Source organism: Castanea sativa, chromosome 3 (genome assembly GCF_040712315.1).
Source record: "Castanea sativa cultivar Marrone di Chiusa Pesio chromosome 3, ASM4071231v1".
NCBI classification, from domain to species: Eukaryota; Viridiplantae; Streptophyta; class Magnoliopsida; order Fagales; family Fagaceae; genus Castanea; species Castanea sativa.
In genome coordinates, this window is record NC_134015.1 from 49,705,206 (window position 1) to 49,727,177 (window position 21,972).

Genomic DNA, 21,972 nt, shown 5'->3' on the forward strand with positions numbered 1-21,972 from the left:
ATCAATGCCACACTAGTGCCACCCAAGGCAAGTTGGCTATCTAACCACTGGTTCATTATCATATCACATGGATGGTTTCTTCTTTTCTTGTTATTCACCCTCATCCTTTCTTCCCAGTTCCCTCTAAACCTTTCCTTGCCGTATATTTCTAGCGCTAAAAAAAATTATCATGCAGCTGAAATTGAGGACCAAAGCGAAAGCTCAACCCTGTGGTGGCATCACTATTTTTACTTGGACCCCTTTGTTTGAATTACATGGCTTACAAGGCTAGCATGCCAAAGAAAAATCCCTCTTTTTCTAACCTGTTGTTATATCATAATTTACAAGGAAAGCATGCCAAAAAACTCTCAGCCAACAAAGAGTGAGGGAGGTTTTAATTTATAATGATGCAAAACCAAGCATGGTAACTCTTATGTACAGCATGCTTATACAAACTATTCACAGCTCACAGATTCCTTTCGTGTGGTTCAAGCCAAGGAAATCCCAGGAAGTCAAACACCTCTTTCTCCATGTTAAATTTCAAACTTGCACTAGCTCTTGTTCCCTGCAATTGAACAATGCATGCTAAAGCTAACCATGTAAACAAGTGAAAGTACAACAAACTCACATAAACTCATTACCTGTTTACCGCCTGAACCATAAGTAGCTGGAAACAGCCCTGTATCATCAAGCCTGAATCCTTTAGATTCTGCCAGCAATCTCAACCTACACCCAAGTATCAAGTAAATCACATAAACTTTTACTCAACCGTGGGTGGTTTTGAATTTCTTTATTTAAAAAAAACTTTCTTGATTGATCCATAAGTCTATTTGTCATAAATATTGCCCAAGCATAATGAAGACATTCTGAAATTGATGTAAAATATGGAGTACGTATAGAAAGTGAATCAATTTGGTATAAAAGAAAAGTAGGTACAAGGAATGGTTCTGGAAGACTCAACACCGTTCTGTTGGTAGCAATAGTTGTCAGTACTATCAAAAAAGCTAGTTGTTTTTTTCCCCCTAATTTAATCTACTGCTTTCCAAGATATGTTAGTTCAGCAAATTATGTTTATAGCAATATAGCATATTACTTAGAAATTTATACAACAATTGCTAGACATGTTATTCAACAGCAGCACTACACTCTTTCCAATATTAAATATTTTTGATAGATGCATCATCCTCATCCTTTGTTCATTTGCAAATATACAACATTTGGCACATCTGACATGTTTTTTTTAAGCCTACAAAATCCTATGCAGAGGGATCAGACATACATTCTGTGAACTTCCTTTGTTTTCATTAGGCAAACGCTTCATAAGCTAAAATATTTAAGAAACTACAGAATTCAATAGTCAGTAAGGAGATTATACCTCCTATTTAACACATCATTCCCTGTCCAAGCTATAAGTCCAAATGCATATATATCCCTTGGGTATACCTACAAAAATGTAATATATGCATTAAAAGTATCACGAAATCAATCATATACATTTCTGCAATTCTACATATAACAATGAAAAGCTGTATACAACCAAAGGTGGCTGTTTATATGTGAACAGATAGTCAACTAAGAGAATAAACCAGAAAAGACTGGCCACCTTCTTTTTCCCTCCCCGTTAGAAGTAACACATTTTTTTTGCGTGGGTGGGGGAGGGGTGGTGGGGGCGTGGTTTAAAGCATGAAAAAGGATTGGAAGAGGGGTTCTTCTCTCACATTGTTGGGGGATAAGTAATCCATAATTAGAATCCTCTTCAATTATAGCCTATGATTCTCCTGAGGGAGAGCATAGGAATAAACACCAATAAAGATATAAATTGCAGGTGTTCCTTCTGGTATTTTGTCTGAAAGGAAGGAAACCATCAAGTACCTTCAAATCTATGCGGTGCCGCAGCTCACGCCCAGGATATGTGCATAGACCAAAGTAAGTGTCAACACCAGAATCAGTACCCTGTGCAAACTTTTGCATAAAGTTAATGTGGGCATATTACAGCAAGTCTGACAATCACAAGGATCTCATTTCTTATGATTGCAAAATGCAATTTGCAGAAATAAACTAATAGCTCTCAAAGTTCACAGGTTTTATTGTAAAACAATGGTTCTTAAAATATGCTACACAAGATGACCAAAAATAAAAAAGGAAGCATCCAAAAAATAAATACCTATAAACTTCATTTATCTCTCCTTCTCACATATAACATAGAATACAAGAAATAAGAGAGTCATGCATTCAGCAAAGAGGGAGGGAGAGAGATGGGTCAATCAAACCGAAGAAAAATGATATTACCTCCTCACTGTGAGTAGTGAAAATCAAATCCTCTCTTAAGAACTTCATATCCTTTAAACGCTCAACATATTTTGATAAAAAACCTCTATGACTGTAAGTATAGAGTAATAACACGTATATGACAGTTAGAATTTACAAAGAAGAAAGACTATAAGTCATAAAAGAATGTAAGACAGGTAAAGGGGTGACATAAAACATAAATGATAACATTAAAAAAAAAAAAGGCATGTCAAAGAATTGGGGCAGAAAGTGGCAAGATCTGCAGCAATCAAGGGTTAATTCAATTAGGTCATAAGAAATAATGTCTTTCATCGAATCTTTTATGTTTGTAGAAAAACTGTTTGTTGGAATTTGGAGGCATCTAGGAATTTAATCTTCACTCTTTGGAACCAAGATCAGCCAGATATATGGTGGTCTGTAGAAAAATGTCCTGGATTTCTTATACTAATGACCATAATATTTTTTTATTGGCAGCTTACACATACACTCATTGGGTTTGAAACCCACAACCTCACCCCTACCCTTTTCTTAAAGGGAAGAAAGGTGCCATTTGACAACTCATTGGATATTTGAAGTATGAGTATATTTCTTCTACCATTTACATTTATATTTCATTCTGTCAAGGGAAGAAAGAGATGTCATAAAGAGAACAAAGCTGAATTCAGGAAAGAAGAAAACAGTTGGCCTCAAAGCAACTGATCTCCTCTAAGATCAAGACAAGTGAACATTGTCACTGAAACAAAATATAAGGTGACACACTAAGAGATGAAATAATTTTGTACCTTCTCCCATCAGGATGTGTAATTATAATGTCTAAATCCCCACAGGAAGCTTTTCCACGTCTAAATGATCCTCCACAGACTATGTTCACCTTCAAGACAGACATCAAAATAGTAGGATAACCCATATACAAATATGCATAATTAATGCTAGAATTATAAACAATGCTTGTGCCTTGAAATTTGATTGCCAATGAATTATATCTCGATCCACATCTAATTGAATAACACTGATGAACCAAATTAAATTCGCATATAATCAGTTCATTTAACATTGTCACCTGATATTAACCAACTAATTTATAATGCTAAACACACAGAGAGAAAAAGAAATCAAATTTATTGCTAAAAGAAATTTTGGTCAGAAAGCATTTGCACCAAAGAAAAAGTTATAGTGCTCACCCCATGCAAAATATCCTCCCCAACTTTCTGAAGAAGAAGATCCATCTCTTGAACCTGTAGAATCAGAAATAACTTCAAAAACATCCAAGGTGAAGTAAATCTAGACCTTCCAGATTAGCAAGCAAAATTCTAAGAAGTAACATGGATATCAGACCTCACGGCGTGGAATCCTCTGCTTGATATCATCAAAATATTTTAACCCAATTCTTTGTGAATTTGTTAATGAATTCTCATTTTTCAGATCATCTAGTGTACGATGTCCTTTCTCATATAATTTAAGAGCAGTGGCAGGACCAATACCCCAAACTTCGCCAAATAAGGTGATTGTTCGTACCTGCAAATGGTAATGCAGTTGAAAGAAAGATTATTAAAAAGATAAGAATTATGGTCAGATATAGCTTGTATATATGTATATATATTCATAATCTCCAATACTGTGTAAGTGGATAAACAATTTAAAACCCACTCCAAATAGAATGAAATTTCTTTCTTGCTAGTCACTGTACATAGTGCCAACAAAGAAGCTCCAGAATATAAAACTTCAAAAAAATATTAAGAGAATAAGATCTTCAATCATTGGCATACAAAGACAGATTCAAGAAAGCAAGTCCAAATTAATGTAATAATCATTTTATTCAAAAAGGCGATAACAAGGAAGAAGATACTTAACAATCAGAAAGAATGTAAATAACTCATGATGCATTTAGCAGTTCATGATATTAAATTCTAGTTTTACTGAGGACCTTTGCAACACCTTTTCATCTTTTTCAAAGTGCTCCAGCTTGGATAACTTTCCAGTTGTCACTATCTCCTGGATCTGCAAGTAGTTACAAAAAAAAAATCTGTAAACTTTAGATGATAGAATTTAAAGCATCCTGTACACCAGAGAGTGCATAATTTTACAGCATAGGCTTCTCTAAATTCTAATTGTAACTCTTATGTGTAAGGATCCAAAACTAATGTACAAAATTTTGAGTTTCAAGATTGGAATTAAATACCTCACCACATTAATCTTCAATGTTCAAAGCACACAGTGTAGATAATTTTACATAACAGACCACAAGTCAGCTAAGCTTGTAACAATATCATGATGAGACTCATGACTTAGCAAAAAAATTTCCTGGTGACTCATAATCATATATTCAACATTCATATAGGCAAATAATAAACTACCCTATTATTCAAACTTAAAAGGGGTCAAGTAAGTGACTAAGAAACTAGTCAGCGGTACCATTCTTAGAAGTGCCATGTTTAACATTTGTATAGAATTCATGTGATGACCAACTTGAGATAAAAGACAAGCCAAGTAAAAGAGTCTTTTGTCTACTTAATTTTTAAAATGATATTTTTTGGTTTGAAAAATAAAGAATAAATAGAAGATATAAAGTTTCAACTGTCTTTTTAACCTAGGCCAATAATGCAGACATCTACTCATGAGCATGTTTACTTACATGATCTTGCAGTGACTTCCCAATTGAGGGTAGGTCTTTGACCTGGTCTGCACTGTCAATTTTAAAGGACAACTTCTCAATAACTGCAATGGCCTTGTAGTAGCTAAATGACCTCCGGTCTTCACCCAATGCTTCCATTAGCAATAATCACAAGGAATTAGATCACCAAGAGGTCAAAGAAAAAAGACAACCAAAAATAAAGAATTGATTTTAGTCTCACCTCTATATATGTTAACAAGCTTTCCAAATATCTCGGTTATATTCCTGTTTAAATCAGGAGGACTATATGGCAAGGATGTTTGCATTGTGTCAACCTGATTAAAAATAGTAAAAGTATTTAGTTGCAAAATGAAAAGAAAGCCTAAATTCCACGAAACAATTTCCATGGCTACAAAAGTTCCAGAGAATATCTGAATTATTGGCATCTTACATCCTTATTAGAAGGATCTGGGGTCAGTGGACTGGTATTCACTGGGCTTAGAGTACTGGGTGAATCCTCAAAACTTCCAGGAGTACTCGGTACGTCATATAGAGCACTACTTTTTACATCTACCTTGCTTTCTGCATTTATATTTTTTGAATCTTCAGGAGAGGATCTGATTTTTTTGCTATGTGATGGTTCTTCATCGCTAGTAGTGTTTTTGTTGGCTTCTTTAGGAACTAAAGACTTGTCTGGGATGTTATCTCCTTCTCGGTCCACTTTAATATTGTACAAATCCTCAGATACCTTTTCTCCTAATCTCAAGCTGTCCTCTAGCCACTGATAAAGGAGATTCCTCTGCAAAAAGTGGTAGTACATAGATTAATATGATATATGAAGACAAAAAATCTAATCTAACAAAATTATCAAGTTTTCTCAAGAAACAAGTCAAAATAATTTATCAGAAACTACTTGATAGAGAAGTCCTACAGAGTTGAATGTTGAACCTGGCCTATACCTAACTAGAGAGTCTTGCCAGGACATGTCCTTTATAACCAAAATCTACATTCCTGAAAAATAGCCTCTGAAGATTTTAATGTAGGAAATGTAGTAGTTTAAGTGTAACTCCTAAGACCATAATTGAGGTGGGTCATTAAACTCAACTAAACAAGAGTCCAACATAAGATAACATAGAGGTAAAGTACACTGTACACCACTTTTTTTTTATAAGTACACCACTTTGATTACAATCTTTGTCAGCTGCTATGATTTTAAGCACACTTGTGTGCATTTTGCAAGCACAAAAAGGCCAGTTTTTTGGGCTTTCGAGCATTTTTTGGTGGGCCCCAATTTAAAAAAAAATCCCCTTAAGCAAACAGCAAATTGCATTCAAACTTCAATCTTAGCAAGCAAATTTAGCTGCTAATTTGGTCCTCCAGTAAAAATATTAATCATGAACTCTAACTAAGAAACTGAATGGAAGTGATAAAATTTTAAACAATATAATTAGGCTTAAATTTATATGTCAAACTTGTAAGTAAGACCATATTAAATTAAATGATGCAACAATGTAGGAATATGTAAACCATCACACAAAATGGAAATCATGCTCAAACAGAGAGACAAGAACTGAGACTCACTCCCTTAAAGCGTTCCAAGCGTTCAGTGGTCACTTGTTTGAGAAGAGCTTCTGAGTTTATAGCAAATACATGAGTGACCCTTTTGGATAAGCGCTCTTCTATTGCAGCCCCCATTTGCACCAGTTTCTGCTTCCAAATCTTTAAATACGCCAAAAAATAGAGAGACAGAAAGATTCAAACACAAATAAATATAGTGTAGCTAGGTGGGTTTTGTGATATATGGGCAAAACTGAGGTACAAATTCCTTAGTTACAATAAAATTCTTGCATTGACCAATACAACAAAATTAATATTAACTTTCTCAAAGAGAATGAAAATAAATGCAGTTATGTATGTGTTAGAATATAATTGGAGAAGCTAATGTAGAACACCTAGGAACTGTAAATAAGTTTTGTTTGATAATATACTAAAAACAAAGTACAAACGTAGATGGAGTTAGAACCTGTAATCGGCGAGGCTGAACTCCATGTTGGACTAAGAAAACAACCATTCCTGCGAAAATCCCATCTGGGTCTTGAGGGGTACTTTTGTTTTTCGTTGTCTTTGGCGCCATTGCTATCAGTCCCTTGGCTTCTTCTCCTACAATCCGAGTGACTTTTGTAAGTTGAAACTGGTAACCGAAAACGGTGGTATTTTTTCTAATTATACCCCTAAAATTTGGGGTAATTTTTTATTTGCCCACCCCCCATGTCAATGTATTGTAGTGTTACGGTACTATACTATACCAAACTGGCATAAAAATACACCCCACTATATTTGTATTTCTTTTGATTTTACAACTTTTTTATCTTTGGAAGTATTTCTTTTGATTTTACACCTTTTTTATCTTTGGAATTTTATGATATTAAACCCTTTTTGTTTGGTGTTATATCTATATATCTCTATATATATATATATCCCACCCCCCCCCCAAAATGTCAATGTATTGTAGTGTTACGGTACTATACTATACCAAACTGGCATAAAAATACACCCCACTATATTTGTATTTCTTTTGATTTTACAACTTTTTTATCTTTGGGATTTTATGATATTAAACCCTTTTTGTTTGGAGTTATATATATATATGGGAAATTCTACCGTATCTCCTTTTTTTCTTTTTTTTGGTAGCCACTAGTAAGCAATCTACTATATCATGTTATTATTTTCTCACATTTGATGGTACCATCCTCATATTTTGTAGTACTAACATCACATATGATTGTACTTTTGTCACATTTCGTGATTTTTTTTTCTTATTTTTTTTTCTCATATTTGATTGTGTCATCCTCACATTGTACAGTACCAACATCACATGTGACTTTTATTTTTGTCACATTTGATGGTTCCTTTTTTTTTTTCAAGTTTAATGGTATTATCCTCACATTGTGCAGTACTAACATCACATGTGACTAAACTTTTGTCACATTTGGTGGTTCCATTATTTTTTTTTTCACATTTGATGATCTCATCCTCACATTGTACAATACCAACATTACATGTGACTGAACTATTGTCACATTCAATGGTTCCTTTATTTTTATTTTTCTCACATTTAATAGAACCATTTTCACATTGTACAGTACCAACATCACAAGTGACTGAACTTTTGTCATATTCGGCGGTTCCCTTATTTTTTTTCATATTTGATGGTATCATCATCACATTGTGTAGTACCAATATTACATGTGATTGTACTTTTGTCACATTTGATGGTTCCCTCTCTTTTTTCTCACATTGGATAGTATCATCCTCACATTATGTAGTACAAATATCACATGTGACTGTACATTTGTCACATTCAATGGTTCCTTTTTTTTTTTCTAACTTTTGATTGTACTATCCTCACATTGTACAGTACCAACATCACATGTAACTGTACTTTTGTCACATTCGGTGGTTCCCTTATTTTTTTCTCACATTTAATTGTATCATCCTTACATTGTACACTACCAATACTACATGTGACTAAACTTTTGTCACATTTGGTAGTTCCTTTATTTATTTTTTTCACATTTGATTGTACCATCCTCATATTGTGCAGTACCAACATCACATGTGACTGAACTTTTGTCACATTCAGTAGTTTCCTTATTTTTTTTCTCACATTTGATGGTACCATCCTCATATTGTGCAATACCAATATCACATGTGACTGAATTTTTATCACATTTGGTGGTTCCTTTTTTTTTTCGTACATTTGATGATACCATCCTCACATTGTGTTGTACCAACATCACATGTGACTATACTTCTGTCACATTCGGTGGTTCTTTCATTTTTTTTCTCACATTTGATGGTATCATCCTCACATTGTGCAATACAAACATCACATGTGACTGCACTTTTGTCACATTCAGAAGTTCACTTATTTTTTTTCCTAACATTTGATTGTACCATCCTCACATTGTGCAGTACTAACATCACATGCGACTGTACTTTTGTCACATTCAATGGTTTCCTTATTTTTTTTCCTCACATTTGATTGTACCATCCTCATATTGTGCAGTACCAACATCACATCTGACTATAATTTTGTCACATTCGATGGTTCTCTTTTTTTTTTCTCACATTTGATTGTACTATCTTTACATTGTACAGTACCAACATTACATGTAACTGTACTTTTGTCACATTCAATAGTTCCCTTATTTTTTTTCTCACAATTGATGGTACCATTCTCACATTGTGCAGTACCAATAGCACATGTGACTGTACTTTTGTCACATTTGGTGGTTCCCTTTATTTTTTTCTCACATTTGATTGTATCATCTTCACATTATACGTTACTAACATCACATGTGATTATACTTTTGTCACATTCGGTGATTCCTTTTTTTTTCTCACATTTAATTGTACCGTCCTCACATTATCTAGTACTAACATCACATGTGACTATACTTTTGTCACATTCAGTGGTTACCTTATTTTTTTCTCACCTTTGATGGTTCCCTTATTTGATTGTACCATTATACCCTAAAACCTAAAAAATTATCAAAATACCCTTAAAACCTAAAAAGGACTAGAATAGCCCTAAAACTTATTTAAAAAAAAGACTAAAATAAACACAAAGCCTAAAAAATGACCAAAATACCCTTAAAACCTTGAAAATGACCAAAATACCCCTAGGACAAAAAAAATGACCACATGACCTTGAAACTTAAAAAATGACCGAAATTACCGTAAAACCTAAAATTGACCAAAATACCCCTTGAAACCTCTATTTGCAAGACCAAAATGACAATAAAAATGTTATACAACCACTTTATTTGCTTGATTTGAAACCCATTAATTTTAAAATTAATAGATTTAAAAAGCCTTGATTTGAAATTTGTAAGGAGGTAGTTTCCGAAGAGAATGAATAGAGGAAAAGGATCGCCAAAGTGTGTAAAGGGAGCACTGAAAGGACAACATCTGGCCTTGAGACCCAAGAAGAGGAAAAAGTCATGGGGTCTGATAGTATCTACTTCTAAAATTTAAAGTGAAAGCAGGACATCGGGATATGAGGAGAAAAAGTTGACATAAGGGGGGAGCTCCCTACTCCAGAACACCTCATCACTACATTAAATGCCCTTTACCTGCTGCTCTGGCCACATTAATGAGGATAAGACCCCTAAACAGTGTTTCTTCAGCTAGCAAGATCACTATTACCTTTCAGCAAGCCAGATGTACATAAATATCTAATTAGTCGGCATAACCACCTTACACGTGGAAGGTTAGGATGTATTAAGAAACCCTATTTAGGCTGTAACCTCCCTCATTAATGTGGATGAGAAAATTTGGTAGAAACAAGCCTGTCTTTAATGCCCGAAGTGTACACAGATTAGAGATGAACTTTGTCCTCAAAAGCTTACCCGAGGATCAAACTTGTTAAAATTACCAATGTTGTATAATTTATCTCACTAGTTAAAATTTCCATCTATGCTTGGTTATTTGGATTAAAGCTCCTATCTCTACAAATTCATTGTAAAATCCGATACAAAAGGACTACAGAACTTACAGAATCCATTAATTTTTAAATTCCTTGTTTGGGCCTTTTTGTACAATGAAGGCTTTGAAATTCCGTTGTTTAGATACCTATATTTGGATTTGGATTTAAGATCAATAAAATAATTTTCCCAATTATTATTTTTCTTAAACTTTCTACATTTTAATTTTAGTAACATTTTTGAACTAAATATTGAATTTCATTCATTTTTAACAAACTATAACATTGAAAATATTTAATCACTAACTATTGAATGCATCACATTCAGTGCATCACACAAGTTAGTGATTAGTAATCTAAAAAAACTAAAGACATTTAATTATTAGTTGACCTTATAATACTTTGTCATGTCACTTTCGAGGTCTAACAATTTTCCACATTATAATGATTTTATTTATTTATTAAATCACGAAATACCCTTAAACCCTACCGATCCCTCTAAAAGATGCAAATGATGCAAATTAACATATCGTCACTCACACACTTGATTTGAAGTTGCATATCATTGTAGCATCCATGAGATTATTCTAGGTATATCAATTAACATTTATCTGCAAACAACATCCATTGTAATCATTGTCAATGGAGAGGACAAATTATATTTGTTTTACATTGAATATTAACATTATTTGTATTATATTGATCAATGTAATCATATGTTAGAAATTAATTAAAGAACCAAAGGTACAACATGTTTTGCTGCATTTACATATCTACACATCAATCTGACGAAATCAAAACATACAAAGTAAGGTTTTCAATCCCTAAAAAAGAGTTACAATTCTCAAATCTCCAAGTACAACACACTTCTAATGGTTGATGCTAAGATATTCATGGCACTCTAATAACCTGAAGCCATGATAATTCTCATGCTTGTCATTGCCAGCACCCATGACATAGTAGAGGTGTATGTGTATCTGATAAACATGACAATAGGAATAAGGGCACAGATTAAAAATAAAAACACAAACTTAAGCAAGTAAACTAAGTTTAACCACACTTAGTTCCTCTTATTTGACTTAAGAAAGAACCCAAAGTATAATAATGCTTGCACTATTGTTTATATATATGTGTGTGTGTGTGTATATATATATATATACATATACGAATGATTTGTACTGTTATATAATTAAATCAGCTCAATAAAATATATAGTCCAAAAGTATAGTTAACAGGACTCAAATTGTTGAAGGCATAGATTATATCGTCCAAAAGTGATATTTCTTCAAACTGATACATCCAAAAATTAAGATAGGCTCACAATGGACCCTTGCATCATGACAATGAACCAAATGCATATGCAAAAATGAAAAACAACAAATTCTTTTTTTTTCCCCCTTGAGAAATGATTGGATTTTATGGAAATAAAAGACTGCCCAATTACAAAGCCAATTACATCAAAGCAGAAGCTACTAGCAATATTCAACTACAAGAAAATTGACAAGAAGCTGCAAGATTTGAATATATTAAAATACAACATTTAGAATTTAATCCTTTACACAAAACAATAGTATTGTGTAAGTTAAGGCCAAAACAACAAGTAAAAGGACCAATAGGTCCAAACAAGATCTTAATGACCTCCCAATTGTCAATGACTTTGCTTTTATAAGCACAAGCTTTTGAAATTTTCTATGTATAAAAAAAAAAAAAAAATACAAGCAGTGAATTAGCACAGTTGAAACAAAACTATTGAAATCTACTAATTTATAATAGCAAATCTCAATAAATATTGTTCTCACAAAAGACCACAGTTTAACATAAAAATCTAACAGTTTCAGAACTTGTTTGTGCTTTGCAAATAGTTGTCAGGCCTTCCAAACATACCCTATAATTTTCAAACTGAAAGGCCAACACATTGTAACCACTTATATTTTTTACATTTGAAATCTACTTTTTGTAGAACTTGCATTTTCAGCATTGTTAATCAGGCAAGGAATCCATAGAAATTCAGTTTTATAAAAACTTAGACTAACACATCAGTAACAGAATTTTGTATTTTAAATTTTACAGCTACAATGTTTTTGACTGCCTTTACAACCCCTACAATCAGAATAGTACACATCAAAGCAAATAAACAAATTGAGAAACCCAGCAAACAAAGCAACTGAATCTTAAATTCATGGATATTACCACAATATGTAAAAATATAATCAGAAAAATTCAATGCCCCAGTGCAATGGCCAATGGCACTCCCTTGATAGTATAACAAGAGGAAAATAAAACCAACCCAGGTAGTATAACATAACCCAAAAAACAGACCAACCAGTTCCAAAATTGCAAATACAAAGAATACCCCATCATAATTTAAGCGAAAAAAAGAGTCATAATTTGGGACCATACCTTGGCATAAGCATCCCACACATTGCAATTAATATAAGGGAGAAAAACTATGAAAGAACTACTAAGAAGAGAAAAAGAGGATGTTGGATTGAGATGAATTGATATTATCTACACACTGCAATCGACACAAGCTATTCCTTAATGTTGGATTGAGATGAATTGATGTTATCTACTCAACATTACAAATAGATTTCAAAGCTATTCCAGGGCTAAGCAAAGCCATCAAAATGCTTATTAGACATGAAAAAAAAGGTTCTGCCTATTTTATGGAAACAAAATGAATCAATTACATAATTAGCACTAGACAGTCTTCTTTCATCACAGACTAGGCATTGATACAAATCTACCAACAAGACAAACTTTGAAATCAATGTAGCTATACACAAAGCAAACATCTTATGTTAAACTATTTAAAAAGTTATCACCACTATCAACCAAAAAGTTATCATGCGTTAAAATACATAGCTCATAAAGCATTTCATCAAACAATTCATTGCATTTCAATTAGACCAACTCGGAACTCTAAAAAAAATCTCCAATAATTTCTTAATAAAACTAAACCAACCTATGCTTAACAGTAGATACAGACCCACATAGAAAAATCCAAACGAAACCCACACAACTCAAATACAAACAAAACCAGAAATATAGACAAACCCAAAACGAACTTAGATAGGCTAAGAGAGACAAACCTGAACACCAAGGTGTTTGTGGCTTTAACATTGTTGTCGCAGCTTGAGGTAGTGAAGACGCGAGCGTTGTGGGAGGATTTCCCAAATTCCATGGTTAGTGAGGGATTTGAAATCAATAGATTTGGAACTTGAATTTCAGGACGGATTTGGGTCAAATACAAATTCTTCTCTTTTTAAGTTACCCACCCAAATCCAAATCCTAAACGAAATCCCATGCCATCCAAACGGACTAGAAGAAGATTGAGGACTCTTCCCCACCCACCCCATACACAATACCCACAAGAAACTAATAAAGAAAAAAGGGAAACAAAACAATAGCAGTGAAAATAGAGTTTTATCGTTTTGATACTTACCTTTAACAATATCAAAACAATTATGATCCTTAAAAGAAACCTTCAATTTTTTTTTTTTAAGAAAGAAAGAAACTTTTACTAGACAGAGAATGCAAGAGGAAGCGAAGAACGCGAGAGAGGAAGACAAATCGGAGAACAAAAACTGAGAGAGACCATCAAATTTTTATTTTTTATTTTTAGTTTATATACACTGACTTGCTTTGCCAATAACCGATTTCTACTCAAATTAAATTAACGGCTAAGATGATACAACACCAAATTAATGGTTCAGACATGGGTAGGTACCGTACCCCAAAAAAAATAGGGGTACAGTAGAATGACCCTTCATCTAAATCTTATATTACTTTCATATAATTTATTAAAACCTTAGAGTTTGGTAAGTTTCATATAAACTTCAAAATTTGAAATAAATTTCATTTAAACCAGTTTATCACATGACATTTATGGTTAATAGAAAAATTATAATATAAGTTTAAATAAAAACAAGCTCAAAACTCTAAGTTATAAAAATTATTTTAAAAAAAAAAAGCAAGAGAGAAATATAAAAAGGAAAAAAGAGAAAAGAAATTGCTATGGGTTGGGCCAAGAAAATTAAAAAAATCAACAGAAGGGCCAAGATTGTTTACTTTTCTGTTTCTCAAAAAAAAAAGATTGTTTACTTTTCTCATCTCGCTCGCTCGCTCACAAACACAAGGGGTTAAACAAAACAGAAAAAACCATGGCAAACTCTTACACTGCCTTGGTTCGCTTGCGTGCTCTCTCGTTTGCAATTTAGAGTTTTTCTTTGAGCTCCAGCGCTTCTCTCTCTCTCTGATTTCACGTGAGTTCTCTCTTCTTCTTCTTCAACTCTCTCTCTATAATATTCTTCTATGGGTTTTGTTTATTGCTTCTCTCTTTCTCTTTCTTAACTTGATCTGAACCGTTAAAAGATTCAAAATTTTGTCTTTCAATTTTCTTTTTCTTTTTTGGTTTGGTATTTGTATTTGTGGTCTGCTATTTTGGCCGGCCCCCCACTTTTTTGGGATTTATGTGTGATTTTGAGATTCAAAATTTGAACTTGGCCTTTATAATTTTTTTTTTTGAATGAAATGATACAATATGTGAGAAACCCTTTTCTGGGTTCTGGGTTTTACTTGGAACTGTCTCAAATATTAGGATGTGTAAGGGTGAATTGAGAAAAATGTGTGTTACAAGATGCTTTATTTATTTATTTATTTTTATACTGAGATATGTTTGTTTAGTTTACGCTTTTAATTAAATTTTTGAATCATGGAGTGGTTAGGTATTATAAATTTGGGTTTCTTTTGCTGGGGAATAATGTGTGTTAAATAGTCATTCAAGATTGCATGGAGCATGTCTGATTACTAGCTTGTAGTTTGGAAGTGGTTCTTTACACTTCTGCTTGCTTTATGTGCAGTTTCTAGTCCTGCCAAATCAGGAACTCCAACCACGCGCGGTCGAGTGATTTTTTTGTCTTATTCACCATGGTCAAATATTTTTTTGATAACACTATGGTCAATTAGAATAGTAGCAGACTGACTAGTAGCATCTGATTTTTGATCAAGTTTATTTTGTAAGGAGAATGAATTTTTTACTAAAATTTCCAAAATATCCCTATATATTTAATTTTTAATTTTAAAATGTGGGTCTAATAGTAATATTCTCATAAAATAATTCCATTCCATTCCCTTCATGTTACTCCCAAACAAGATTACTTACATTCCATTCATTTTTATTCATTTCTATTCCTTTATTATAAAACATTCAATCAAGGTTACTTAATTTCATTCCATTCAATTCTTTTCCCTTACTTAAATACATTACATTTCATTCATTTCTATTTCTTTATGAACTCCCAGACGAAACCTTACCAAACACATATTTCAGCATGGAGCGTACCTGTTTGGGTGTTTAAACAACAAACAACATTGCTGAAGATGGGCTACCAGACGGGCTGAGAAAGTATAAGGTTTTTCAGGGCGAAAATATCAAATTAACTACAGTTTCCAAACAATATAATTAGTTGTTACGGTTTATAAACTATATTTTTTACTAGTATCTCGAGTCTAAGATACTCGATTTTGGGCTTAAAAATTGACTTTTTAAGGGTCGATTTTCACATCTGATGTGACATTTTTTTCACGTAGAGCCTACCTGAAAATTGAGTATCTAAGACTCGATTTACAAGCCAAAATTTTTTTTCTCTTAGTCTCTTAACATCCATTCCCAGAAATGCACAACAACCACCAAAACTCACCATTTTGCAAAACTTAGCGCACAAAAAAAAAAAAAAAAAAAAAACCAACGCAAGCAAGCTCAGATCCGGCGTGCGGCGGCTTGGGTCACGCGACCTGGGCGCGCCTTGGCCTGGGTCGGGCGGCCTGGGAGCGCGGCGGCCTAGGCGCGCGGCAGCCTGGGCGCGCCGCTGCCTGGGTCGCGCGGCCTGGGAGCGCCAGATCCGATCAGAGTAGGTGGCCGTGGATCGGGTTCAGCCGTGGATTGCGATCGTCGTCGGTGAGTTTTTTTTTTTTTTTTTTTTCTCTATCTTTCTTCTCTGGTGGCGGATCCGATCTGTTTGGGTTTGGTGTTGTTGGATTTTAGGTGGTGGTGGTGGTGGTGGTGGCTGCTGTGCTGTGGTTGTGTTTTTTTTTTTTTTTTTTCCGGTCTGTTTGGGTTTGGCGTTGTTGGATTTCAGGTGGTGGCTGGTGGCTGCTGTGCTGTGGGTGTGTTTTTTTTTTTTTCTCTATCTTTCTTCTGATTTTGATAGGATTCTGGGGATTGTGAAACATTATAAATCGAGTCTTAGAGACTCGATTTTCAGGTAAATGCCATGTGGAAAAAATGCCATATCAGACATGAGCAGATTATGAAAATCGACCCTCAAAGACTCGATTTTGAAGCTCAAAATCGAGTATTTTAGACTTGAGATGCTAGTAAAAAATATAGTTTATAAACCGTAATAACTAATTATATTGTTTGGAAACTAAAGCTAATTTGCTATTTTCGCCGTTTTTCAGTATTACCAACTCAACATGTGAATTGGTATTTCCTAACCAATAAAAAACTGACAGTTGGCTTAAAAAATATGTGTTGCATAGCAGTTATGTGTTGCATAGTTTCTTGGTCTTTTAGTTTGCCCCGCTTCTTTCTCCCTCTTTTCACCTCTGAATTTAAAAAAAAAAAAAAACCTAATTTCTTCTCTTCCTCCCTCTGAGACTGAAAATTGCAATTCATATATTTCTCTCTTACTCTACACTTGGAATGCGTCGTCAGTCATCACTGACCGACCTTGTCCTCCGCTTAGTAACGGCAGCTTCTTGTTAGGTCTCCGTGGACAATACGGTTCTGATTTAACCAGTGGATCTCCTCTAGTGGTCCGGCCCTCAACAACTTTCAATTGCCGGACCGGATACTTCGGCAGAAAGCCAGTGCCGATTGCAGACACTTTATTTTAGGATTTTGGGTTTGATTATCATACATACATTTACTCCTACTAATAACACAGAGGGGAAAGAGACGAAATTCAAGCATTGCTTTACGAAGTGTCCCGTTTTGTTCAAGGTTAGCATTCAAATTCTTCAATCTAATATTCTGATTTTGATCTTGATATTTATCGGCTATATTCTCATCTTCGGTATTTTCGATTGAAGGTTATTTTTAAAACAATTGAAATATCTTATGATTGAACTTTCAGTCATGTGTTAGCTCTTGAATCAGATTACTTATTTTGCATTTGCCACTTCTAATTAGGGTTCCATGATGCAAAAATTGAAAAAAAAAAAAAACAATGCTAATTATTTTCAATTTATTTACATTAATAGATCACTTTGCTTTGCAGAAAATTAAAAATAAGAATAACCGTTTGGTTGAGATAGAATTTTGCTTGTGAAAATGGCAAGGCGAAGAGCCAAGAAAACGTTTAAGAAAGTGGAGTCGTCAACTGTGAATGATGAAAACGACGTCGTTGAAAATGAGGCCCAATTTGACAAAGAAGGTATGATTTTCTCTTGCCCCTTTGGTTATGTGCTTGCTGGCACAGATTAGGCTTGGAGATGCTAACTCTTAAATTGCACTATATCAAGGCATTGTTCAAAATCATGTGTTGACTCTATGAAAAGAGCATAATAAGTTTCAACTCAAATTTTTGTGCCGGATCATGTTTGTGGATCAGACCTGCGTGTATTATGTGTAATATGTAATGTAGTTTTTGTGTTTGGATGATACATTTTAAACTGTGTTGATGCTATTACTATTTCTTAAAATGATATCCCTGTTAGCCAAGCGTGCTAAATTCATTTGCTTTATTCGAAAATGAAGAAGTTTCCTTTACTTTTGTTCTTTTTGGAATGCCATGCTTTTGAATTCATTTTCTCCAGGGAACAATATTGGTATGTCTTGTCTGTCTTCCTTTACTCAGCTAATTAGCTGTGTGTGTGTTTGAATCGTGAAATGATTTTAAGGACACAATTTTTATTGAACTTTTCATCTTATGGTGTGTAATTCATTGGAGTGATTGTAGAATTGTTTCTCAATTTGTTACCTTTCTTTTATATTTTGTCTTTTTTTCCCTTTTTAAACAGTTGAGCGACAGAGTGGTGCTATTAGGGCTATTCGTGATGTGGAGATTGAGCATTTACTGACTGAATTGCATTTGCTCCGCTCATATTTCAGCAAGGAACAACTACAAACCCCCACAATGCAATTTTTCAAAGAAAATTTTCCAAACCTTTCAGTTGTAAGAACTGAAGGAAACAAACAATTTGAAGTTCAATGGAATGATAAGGAACGTAAGGTATCCATGAACCATGCTGATGAAAGAGACATACATTCTTCTCTTCTGCGCCAGTTGTCCATGGTTTATCCTGACTGCCCTGCTACTGTTGCATCTTTGGGTGGCTTTGAGTTTTCTAGCAAAGCAGGTATCAACAAATTTCTAATATTTTGATGAATAAAAATTGACATTTGAGTTTTTTATCATTGATTGTATCTCACAAGAGTGCTTGGTTGGTGGCAGTGAAAACAAGCTATCTAGGTGCTGGTAATCTGCAAATAAATGACTTTGTATGTTCTCTAACTTTTTATGTTATTGCAAACAAGGGTTTCTGGATACAACTCTTCCTAACAAAAATAATAAAGGATGATCTCAACTTTCATTTGAGTTTGTTTAATTGCATTGAAATGTGCTTTTCTTTTGCACCTCATGCGATTAACTCATTAAAGCATGGTTTGAGCCAAAATCTAAAGACCCTTTGACACACACACACACACTTCAGTCCCTTTCTCTTGTTATTCTGATTGAAATTTCCATTTTGTAGGTTTTGGAGGAGCCATCAGAAACCCAGATACTTGGGATGCAAGATGGTCTTCAAACTCCTGGGGTTTGTCTCTTTTTATTTATTTTTCATATTTAATTTTGTATGAAGCTTCAATCTTATTAAAATGTAACCAATCCAATATCTAGGTAAGTTTTAGTTAGGAACCAAATTCTTGCTTCATTTGTTGAAACAAGTAGGAGGGCAAATATGTTTACTGAATTGCATAATTCATCAATATGCTACTATAGTCCAACTTCAGGACCTTGAAGAAGTTTTCAGCTGATGCAAGATAAGTGCCTACAATGACCAGTGCGCCCTAGATGCTCCAATGAATTTGTACATATGGGTAGATGGGCTTGCTTATCCTTTAACAAGCCCGTCTAAGGATAAGCAATGCGCCTGCAATTCATTTGTTAAGGGAGAAAATATAAGGATAAGCAGCTAGTGACTGCAATTGTGTGAGCAATAAAAGCTTGCTAACTTTTAAGTTTGTTAGAAGAGTACATATCAGCTAGGAGTTTTCAAGAGTTTTGGAGAGGGAAGGAGAGAGAGGGGGGGGAAGGGGGGGACTTCCCTGATACTGTGAGATTTCTCATGGGAGGTGTTGGATGGTTATCAAATGGGCATGACTTGATGTGACATCTGAATCATTTTTGCAGGTGAGTAGCCAAAGGCTGTCTGTTGGGATGACACCCAAAACATTGAGGCTGCCTAAGCCTGGTGAGATGCTTTTATCTGTACATGGCTCACCCCTTGGAGTCTACAAAGAAGACAATATGGAAGCCATAAATGGTATGAAGAGTATCTATATCTTCTCTTGTTCATGTTGTCAACACTGCATTGAGGGGGCATGCTTGCTTCTTCTTCTTCTTCTTCTTCTTCTTTTTCTTTTTTTATTATTTTATTATTTTATTATTTTTTAAAGTTGCTTGCTATATTCATATTGTTAAGAAAGTGGGATACCAAATTGTGCTGATTTAAATCCTCTACTGTTATGGAGATTTGTTCACCTTTTAAATGTGAATTGAATGGGCTAATTTTATGCATTATAGGGGAACAATGTGTTCTTAAACTTTGATTATTATCTTAGTTTTGTTCTGATGTGTAAATTGAATCAATTGATGTGCAGAGTCTGAAGAGGATTGACTGGCTTCAATTTTACCATCAACGTGGTTCAAATAGATGCAAATACTTGCAGTTTCTAGTCCATTAGAATGTTTCTCTTTCATTGTACCAATGACTATTGTAAGTACTGAAATTGTTCTTATATTATAATGCACTGTTACTTTTGCAATGTTATTTAAGTTAAGAATATTTAAGCATTTCTTATTCGTATTGTTCTCTGTAATTCTTCTTCATTTGCTCTAATAATCACAACAGAACAATGCTACTCCAATCTGCTGATCATATAACAGGGTCCTCATGAGATTTGTCTGTATTTTGATGTTGAATTAGATTCAAGGTAGCATTTAAGTGGGTTTTCATATTATGTTTGCATGGCTTTGGGTTTATGAGATTCAATATGCTCATGGTCCAATTTTCTGAGAATGTGATGTCTAAAATTCTGAATTCATGTTTACTTTTGGTTTTATTAAGAATTTTTAGATTTCTATAAATGTGATAATTACATGTTCAGCTTATTCTTAAGAATCTTGTGGGACTTATTTATGTTGTTCAAAACTCTATAGTCTAGACAATGAGAAATCATTCAATACAACAGGACTATCACATAAGAGGTGTCTAGTATTCCTCTCACCCAAAAAACTACTGTCATCTGTTTCAAGTCGAGTCAGGCCATTTTAACTTTTAAGAGAGTGGTCCACCCATAAAAACTTACCCACTCACCCAAACCCACTCAAAACTCAACGATCACAACAACCACCATTTGACCCCATATAGTCGACCAAACAAATACTCGCCCAAATCAAACACCCAGCTCTTCCAATTACATTTTTGCAACTTTCGGGCATGGAAGGCCTTGGATTCCAACTACTTAGAGTTAGTAGCATGGAGTCACCATGTATAAATGAATTATTTTCAAATGAATGAGAAAGATTTGCTATTGAAAATTGAAATCAAAAGTTACCAAGCATTTGGACTTGAAAACTCCAGATTGCCCACAAATGCCATTAGTTGAATTTTTGCATAAATGAATCATTCTTGGACTCGGAATGAAATGGGTCAATTGCATTCAAAGCTAATACCATCCTTGTACTTTAAGGCGAGTGTATTTGATCGGTAAATTGTTGGGCTTTGTGGAGCCTAGTTGTATTTAATCCGGTTGACAACTTGACCTAATTCGAATAATGTTGCGTGGTTTTTAATGGGAGATTTTTTGAGGTTTAGTCCATGGAGCGGAGGCTTGGGCAGATAAGGGCTACGCTCTCAGGAAATTTTTTTTGGCCCGTTTTGTAGCCCATTGTGAATCTTGTGCGTTGGATATAGAAAAATGTTATTTTGATGATTAGGGTTTTTGTTGTTTTTTAGAGAGTGAAAAATTGTAGCCTCTCTTTTGTATTTTTTTCCTTGATAATAGTGAAATCTTTGTAACTCCGTGGACGTAGGCAAATTGCCGAATTACATAAATATTGTCTCGTGCATGTGATTATTTTTCTTTGGCCTGTGTTCTCTATTTTTGTTTCTCACAAGTTTGAGGATTTCGTGTTAATTTTCCTACATAAACCTTCTATTTGAATGATTAACTCATTGCATATATGTTTATGACAAATAAAATTTTTATTAGCATTTCTGTTAAAACTTATCGAAATTAATCACGTGATATGCATTTGTTAGCATTTCTGTTAAAAGTTTTCCAATTTAATCACGTGATATGCACATGATAATC

General features: G+C 34.0%; 2 protein-coding genes across 8 annotated transcripts; one reads left to right on the top strand and one right to left on the bottom strand.

Annotated features, from left to right (window-relative positions):
- Nucleotides 1–195: 195 nt before the first annotated feature.
- LOC142627259 (DNA polymerase lambda) lies at nt 196–7,069 on the bottom strand. 3 transcript variants are annotated; one of them, XM_075801076.1, is made up of 14 exons: nt 6,903–7,069; nt 6,461–6,598; nt 5,331–5,678; nt 5,121–5,214; nt 4,901–5,031; nt 4,204–4,266; nt 3,604–3,783; nt 3,450–3,503; nt 3,051–3,139; nt 2,269–2,359; nt 1,852–1,941; nt 1,355–1,422; nt 621–705; nt 196–544 (listed from the first exon to the last, which is right to left on the bottom strand). In XM_075801076.1, the coding sequence occupies exons 1-14, from the start codon at nt 7,011–7,013 to the stop codon at nt 446–448; spliced, it is 1,641 nt and encodes a 546-aa protein (XP_075657191.1). In that variant the 5' UTR covers nt 7,014–7,069; the 3' UTR covers nt 196–445. The 3 variants fall into 3 exon arrangements, with proteins under 3 accessions (XP_075657191.1, XP_075657192.1, XP_075657193.1); XM_075801077.1 differs by having other exon boundaries at nt 1,852–1,932; nt 6,903–7,068; XM_075801078.1 differs by lacking the exon at nt 1,852–1,941.
- A 7,396-nt stretch (nt 7,070–14,465) lies between these two features.
- On the top strand, nt 14,466–20,470 carry LOC142627261 (uncharacterized). 5 transcript variants are annotated; one of them, XM_075801082.1, is made up of 9 exons: nt 14,481–14,632; nt 15,230–15,299; nt 17,137–17,373; nt 17,651–17,806; nt 18,393–18,731; nt 18,827–18,873; nt 19,128–19,190; nt 19,787–19,919; nt 20,257–20,470. In XM_075801082.1, the coding sequence occupies exons 4-9, from the start codon at nt 17,704–17,706 to the stop codon at nt 20,271–20,273; spliced, it is 702 nt and encodes a 233-aa protein (XP_075657197.1). In that variant the 5' UTR covers nt 14,481–14,632; nt 15,230–15,299; nt 17,137–17,373; nt 17,651–17,703; the 3' UTR covers nt 20,274–20,470. The 5 variants fall into 5 exon arrangements, with proteins under 5 accessions (XP_075657195.1, XP_075657197.1, XP_075657198.1 ...); XM_075801081.1 differs by lacking the exon at nt 15,230–15,299 and adding an exon at nt 15,672–15,781 and having other exon boundaries at nt 14,491–14,632; XM_075801080.1 differs by lacking the exon at nt 15,230–15,299 and having other exon boundaries at nt 14,466–14,632.
- Nucleotides 20,471–21,972: the final 1,502 nt, after the last annotated feature.